General features: G+C 38.7%; 1 protein-coding gene across 6 annotated transcripts in view; it reads right to left on the bottom strand.

The window, feature by feature from the left end:
* FOXP2 (forkhead box P2) overlaps positions 1-7500 on the bottom strand; it is a 417694-nt gene that overhangs the window by 37418 nt on the left and 372776 nt on the right. For all 6 annotated transcript variants that reach the window (XM_062017501.1, XM_062017492.1, XM_062017511.1 and 3 more), the window contains 2 exons: positions 4257-4344; positions 1694-1777 (listed from right to left, as the gene is read on the bottom strand). In XM_062017501.1, the coding sequence (XP_061873485.1) occupies positions 1694-1777; positions 4257-4344 (172 nt within the window). The remainder of the gene's footprint in view (positions 1-1693; positions 1778-4256; positions 4345-7500) is intronic.

Below are 7500 nucleotides of genomic sequence, written 5' to 3'. Positions count from 1 at the left end.
ATTACATTATTCATTCAGGTTCTGTTTTGGATTATAGGCTGAAAATTCTTTATTAGTGTAGATGTAACCATGCTGCTGGAGTTTTAAAAAATTTACTGATTGAATAATTAATTGGAAAAGAACAAGCTGCAGATTCCTGATGGATTTATGAGACAATTATTCTGTCTTGTGATTATCTACATTATACTATAGGAAGGAATGAGAAAAATAATCTTATTGAAATGAGACAGTCGCTTAAAAGTGTAAAGAAACAATATTCTCAAAATTTTGATAGACTGCAGATCATCTGGGGTTAAAATAATTAAATAGTAGAAATGTGTTCTGAAAACCTTTTCCCACACAGTTCAGCAGCATTTGGAACCTAATCCAAATTGCTCAAGAAGCCTGCATGGCAGAAAAACTTCACAACACGTGGACTGGAAAAAGCATTCAGATTGCTTTATTAATGCATATGCCATGTATACTAAAATGAAAAGTTTCCAAGTGTTATTTCCCTGGTAGATAACCTAAAAAGGAAAACTAGAATTTAGTTAGGCTAATGAAAGCAAAAATAATACATCTAAATTTTCCTCTCGCAAAGGCAGGGGTTAAAGAAACGCTAACACTTTCTTTATTCATCATCAGGTTATAAAGTGTGCCCTCAAACGAAGATTTTCTTTGAAGTATGTGGAGCTGAAAACACAAGAGACGGGAGTATGCTGTCCTTCTCCATAAGCATTAACTGGGCGTCATATGCAAGTGTGCTCTTTAAAACAGATTATGTTCCTTCTGCCTACATTTCCTGACTTTGACAGACACCAATTTTCATTGATAGTCCAGCATTTCATCTTCAAGTACCAGTATATCCTTTTCATATGGTAGGTACAAAAGTTGTCGGCACAGTTACTGTTAATAAACAGTTAACGTATCATACAGCTTCTATTAAGTGCAGTGTACCTAAGCACAGTATGCTGTTAAGTATTACAATGCCTGACACTCTGACAGCACAAAACTGGACCTGCACTAGGTAACACTTTTGCTTACATGAAGCCACATCCAGTTTAATGGACTCCGGGTCTGACTGCAGATCCAGCTGTGCAACTGGGGCCCGATGGAGTGCCGTGCAGCAGCTGGGAGCAGCAGTGACTTTTCAGTGCCCATACCAACCTCACCAACACCACAAGGGACGCACAACGTTGCAGTCTTGACAGAAATTGGTAAAAACTCCTGTATTTACAATTGTTTAAATCTGCTGCATGAAACAGCACTTTCGTTCATTTGTTTAAGAAGTTATTTGTGTCTCCTGTAAGTAATTTAAGAAATTTCCCAAGTACCTAAATTATTTTTATATTTACTTTTTGCTGCCACAGAGTCCACTGAACTTCAGATCTTTCAAAGTGGGTTTCCATTTCGTATCTGTAAATCTATCACAAAAGAAGATATTCTCTCTAGTTTCAGTCTCAAGGCAATGATTTGGACACTTATAGGTGTACTTTGTTTAGTGTCACCTATGGTGTAGATTGGATAGATTTTGTAAAAGATAGCATTACTTTTAAAGAAACATACAATTTGACAAGCTATTGCATTTTACCTTCATTTTATTGCCGTATTTTTCATCACACTCATTGTTTTCCAACTGTCAATAAATTGTTCATTTTCTTAGTCTGCTACATTCGTAGACCTATTTACTGTTTATAAAGCAATATGCACTTACAGGTTTTGGAGATGGCTTGGGCTCCGAGGGTCGCATGTGCAAGTGGGTCATCATTGCTTGAAGACGTTCGCGTTCTTTAGAAAGCTGTTAAGAAAGAGTGAAATCAGAAACATTTTAGAAATAACTGATATAGCTATTTTACTGCAGTGATACATCTTATCATTGAGCTTGTCTCGGTGTAACGATTCCTGCATATAAACGTCTATGTCAGTAGAAGCTTAGCTGAAAGGAAATGAAACTTTGGGCATAGGAAGAAAGGAAAAGAAAAAAACCCAAAAACTTTTATAGCCTTTCATATGTTAAAAGGTCAGAGAAAACAAATAACACTTCATCTTTTTGTCAATAAGAGAATTGAGGTCACAGTTGCCTCGACAGTAACAAGTTACTAAGACCATAAATTAGAAGGCCCATAGTGTCTCTTTAAAGTCCTGTGGACACTGTTAGCAATGGACTAGTGCCAACAGCTGTGAAGGGGTGAAGGGTCCTCAAAGCACAGTGCCTGCCAGGATTGTCTACACACTTCATCCTTTCCCACTGAGGTCCAGTTAGTGCCCCCTGCAATCTGCCATCATCAATCTAATTCAATAGAGTGACAGGGCCCAGGCAGTGTGAAACGCTGAACTCTGCCACCGAGTCGGCATCGACACTGCACTGGGTCTCATTACGACTGATGGACCTTACTTCACTAGCAGTCAGACAAAGCAAAAAAATGGCATAATTGGTCACACTGCAAGCTAAATCTTCACTTGGACTGTTACATTACAGTCTAGCCTTTGTAAATGGTAAACAGTTCTTAAGCAGCCCTTAAACTGCCTTTAGAAAACACCACATTACCGAAACCTGCACTATTTCCTAACAGATACCATTTTCTGATCATATTCTATGTAAATATTTGTACTTCCAGGCTTAAACAAATTACCAAAAAAAAAAAAGAGGACAGAAGGATGTGTTTGAAAAATGTAATTGGTTGATAAAAGTATCGTAACATAAAAGAGGAAAATGTATCCTACAACATGAAAAGACCGATTTTTTTTTCAGAAGCCAGGTTGCAAGAAGAAATGCTCAAAATTGTTTCCTAGTGATACATCTTTGGATATCTACAACATGATGCCAACATTAATTGCAACAGGAATTACTTGGTGGTTAATGCTATCATTTTCTGGAGAGTTCTGTGTTTATCCTTCCTGGCATGAACTCAGCTCGAGAGTTATACCTGTAGACTGAGATTGCACTAAGGAAAACAACTCCTCAGTATTTTTAAGAGGAGGAAACTATGTGTCTAACTGCAGGTATTTTAGGTATCCTGGATTTAACTTGGCCAGTGTATCTTAAATTAAAGAACATTTGAGGCAGCGGGTGGGAAAAGGGTTTCTTCTTAGGCCTCCTATTATGCGTGTGACACTTTAGAGACACGCTACTTACCCTGATGTAAATTCCTAACAAACAAATTAAGCTAACACTGTCCTGTAAATCCTATAAAAGAAACTCCAGCTTTGCCTGAGTTTATAAAACTTTTAAGAGAAATGACAAGAAATGATGTTATTGTATGCTCCTCTCATTGCTTTGGGTTTCCAGTATTAAAATACGAAACACCCAAACAGATTGCCTTGGCTGAAAGACAAGTAAGTATTCCTATGTGCATGAGGACAGTAAGACAATGTGCTAAAATGGGAGAAATCTGAAAAGGGATTATCTTTCTTTCTCCAGATTAAAAAAGGGGGGAAAAAATATCTCTATCTCTTGCTGCGTCACTTGAGCTCCTCTGAATGATCCCAAGAGGAGACCGGGCTCCTGAGAAATGCCCTACTAAGACTCCTGTCCATGTGTGAGGGAATGGCACAGTCTAAGTGATCCCTGCAGGGTCATTCTGGGCTGTCAGGATTGCATCTAGCCTCAGCAGCCTGGTAAGCACAGTTTCATCACTGGGAGACCCCCATGGGTATTTGCACTTCTTGCACCAGCTGGAGGGAGCAGTCACATACATGGAGCAGTCACATACATGGAGAAGCCACATACATGCAGGAATCTCTCATGTTTGGAGCCCAAATGGAGCACCTGCTTCCATGTGGTCCCCCTGCGGGACTCCTCAGGGACCTCCCAGTGTGGGTCTGGCATTACACCTTCTGCTCACAGGAAAATGCCCACCATCAGGCTGGGACTCATTTCAGGTACAATACACTCTTACTCCTTTGTCCTGCAGAACAGCATAGACAAGCATTGGGTCAGAAAGGGAAGAAGGAAGACAGGTCCTGACCCAGCATTTCAAGAACTGAAGATGGCTTGGATCCAGACTCTGCTCTAGGAACTGAACTTTTCATTCGTGATGAATGGCATTAAGCTCTTAGTTCAAGCAAAAAGCTGTAGACAATGCTGATGTTAGCTAATTATTGCATAATGTATAAAACGAAAAATCTTCAAGTAAAAAACCCCTACTTGTTCCTGAATATCAACAAATTTCACAAGAAACACATGTCTTTAAGGCAGAGTCACTAAAGCAAGCGTTTTCAATTTACTTTAGGTTAACAGTAAATAAATAATAGGATAATACATCCGTGTAACAAACCTGTATTTCTAACTGCTGAACCACTTGCATTTGCACCCGACACTGGGCAGTGCTTCTGTCATCCAATGCATGTTCATTGTTAAGGTGCCTAGAGAAGAAAGAGAACATTAGTAAGACAGCATCAAGATGAGGAAAATTTCTCTTGGAGTCCACTTTTCTCTCCTGTGCATATGGCTTCCATTAATTTCAATGGGAGTTATGTAAAAAGACCTAGTCAGAGCATGCCTTACATATAACAACACAAAGTAACAAAATTGATTATTCCATTTAGTTCCACAAACTTTCACAGTGATGACCATCAGACACCCAGCTCTCCCTAGATACCCAGTTCTCCCTAGATACCCAGTTCCTATCTCCCAGGTCACACATGCCATCTAAAGTGACTGAACAGTCACCCACCGCTCCCTGTTGCTGGTGCAGATGAACAGAGAATCACCTTACAAACGATTCTTCAAAAGACAGAATTGCTTTTAGGCTGATTGAACTACTATGAATTAGTGTAAACTTTGTTAAGATTTCTCTATCTGATCTCCTCTGATTATTAAGCAAAAACAATCACATAACATCCCTTCACCCTTTCCCAAAACATAGCCATGGGGTAACATCACTGATTTTAAATGCAGTTTCTAGAAGTAGCCACTGGAGATGATGGCAGTGAGCAGGCTCCCCATCTGAAGAAGAGTGTGCAAGGTAAAGGCAGGGGAAGGAGCAGCTACACACCTTACGCAGACAGCAAGCCTCCTGGGAGGGATTCAGGCTACGCATGCCAGTTTAGCAAAAGAAAAACCAGTCTCTGCAACAGGGAAAGAAGGCCTCAGTGAGTGGCTGTCTGTAACTAAAGCACTGACAGACCCATGTGGCTGCCCTCCGTATGTTTCAATCGAGTGCAACTTAACAAAGCTCATCTAATACTGTTTTTTGAAGGACAGAGGTTTCAGTTTATTCTTTCTCTCTTCCAGGATCAAAGAGGCCCCTTTTGGAGCTTTAATAGTGGGTTTGCTGCTCCACTGAGAAGAAAGCATAAGGATCAGGCTGAAGAAGAAATAAGAGCAAAGGAGTTTTGCCTTTGAATATGGATATACTGGCTATTTACACTGTAGGCATGACGGGTAAGCTTTGCAGGGACTGCAGTCACAGATGGTCTCATAGTTACAAGAACTAAGTTATCTATACCACAGAGGAAACATACCTTGCTTTTATTTTCTAGCAGAATTCATCAGAGAACTATGTAGCTATTTAATTGGTAATCTAGGGGAAAATGTGTCAGAAACAGTGAAAAAGTGTAAGGGATTGCATCTCATCTATATTTTTTTTAATGTAGATCATGATGTCACAGTTTTAGAACCTAATCATTGGGGTTGCAGGTGAGCAAAATACAACAGGTTCTGTGGTTCTTGCAAGAGGCATGGCTGGGGAAGAGATGTAAGTAACTGTGAAATACTTTGTTCATTCCTGTAGTATAAAATTGTTTAAAAGCGTACATGTAACTTGTTTGGTAGTTTACACTCAGTTCAAGCATCACCACACCACATTTCCTTTATCTGAGTTATAAAACCTAAAATTTCTTTATTTCCAAAGGATCTGACTTCATTCCTTCTGTGGATGCGCAAATCCACAACCAGTTTAAAAACTAGATAATTGCTCAGAATGTACCATTCACTTGTGTTCTGAAATTTTGATTTACTTCCTTAATTACACAGGCAAGACAGTGTGTGGTCTGTTAATATAATGGTTTAACATTGACAGGCAATTGGGTATAAAACTGCCTCTGCATCATCACCACCAGAACCCACCATCATGTTTACATGTATGCACATGGGTATGCATGTATAACATGCAACAGTAAGTGATGGTATAGGTATAAAAGATCTGGCTCGAGTTTGAAGATACTGCCTGTTCATGATTATTTATAAGTTCTTCCAACACCATATGTTTGCCTAACACCTTACAAAATAGATACAGACACAATCCTTGCCCTGAGGAACTTTAAATGTAACAGTGTTATGTCATGTGGGAGAAGAAAGTCCAGTATAATGTAATCTCAACTAAGCACACAGTAACTTGGGAGATTGTTGCATGTTTCTTGAGAGTTAACACAACAATCTTCATGAACTCGTGAGACAGATACATCTCTTATGCCATAGTTTCACGTCATGTGCTTCCCTGTGCTGTGCGTTTTGGGGAAAAGCTATTTTATGGAAACATTAAGACTGTAAAAATTGTTTTAAGAATTATTTTTTTCTGATCTTTTTTGCCTGTGAAGTAGGCTTGCTTTATTTATCATGCATGTACAGGCAATGCAGTGAAAGAAAAACTAGGTCTAATACATTTTTAAAACCCTCTAAAATAACTTTTCTCTGTATAAAGTTGCTGCAGTTTTAGGGTCCAATAGGCTGCAATCTGCCAAGACAGACGTGCATTCTTTCCTCCATGAGGCTGGGAATCATCCCAAATGGGGTTTTTTTTTTTTGTTTCTTGTCATGCCTTTTAAGTTACAGTAAAACTTGTGCTGGTCAATTTTCACACATTGGCATATTTCTAATGTTTTATCTTGTCTGCATCCTTTACTAGTCGCATGTTAACTTGATTTATAATTGAAAGAGACAGATTTTTGTTAAATGGAAGAAATATCTTAGAGGACTGGAAAGGGTTCTTGAAGAGTGAGTTACTGATGTGAAAGTATAAAGTAGACTGTGCAAAACACGTGAAGCTTATTTCAATATTTTGTTATTTATTCAATTGTTGAAAGAAACAGGATTTTCTCCTGATTATATTTGCAACATATTAAGAAGTCAGGAGGCAAATGATGAACTACACATAGCCCTATAAAGCAGACTGGAATGGATGTATTATTGATAACTCACAATATAAACAGTACAGCATGTTCTAAAAGAGATAGATAGGGGATGATATATTCTAGGAACACCCTGGAATAAATATTGAAGTGGGTCAAAATGTACTCCTTTTTATTTTTTTTTTCAAACGGATTTGGAGTCTGCAAAGCAAAAGATAATACACCATTAGTGGATAGAACACAGATAGTTTCAACAAAAATTCTAGTGGACATTTACCCATATCAATTAACCTCTATATAACTTGGCACTCTTGTCAGACTCTCTCAAAAGCAGCCCAGGACTAAAATAGCAAAGTGCTATAGGTCAGGATGAGGTGCACTGGCAGAATTACGTGGAGGAATATACACAGAATCTGTCTGCTCTATGCTCAGTTTCAGCCAGAGTTATTA

This window comes from Colius striatus, chromosome 1 (genome assembly GCF_028858725.1).
Source record: "Colius striatus isolate bColStr4 chromosome 1, bColStr4.1.hap1, whole genome shotgun sequence".
NCBI lineage: Eukaryota > Metazoa > Chordata > Aves > Coliiformes > Coliidae > Colius > Colius striatus.
This window is presented reverse-complemented; position numbering and strand designations above follow the sequence as displayed.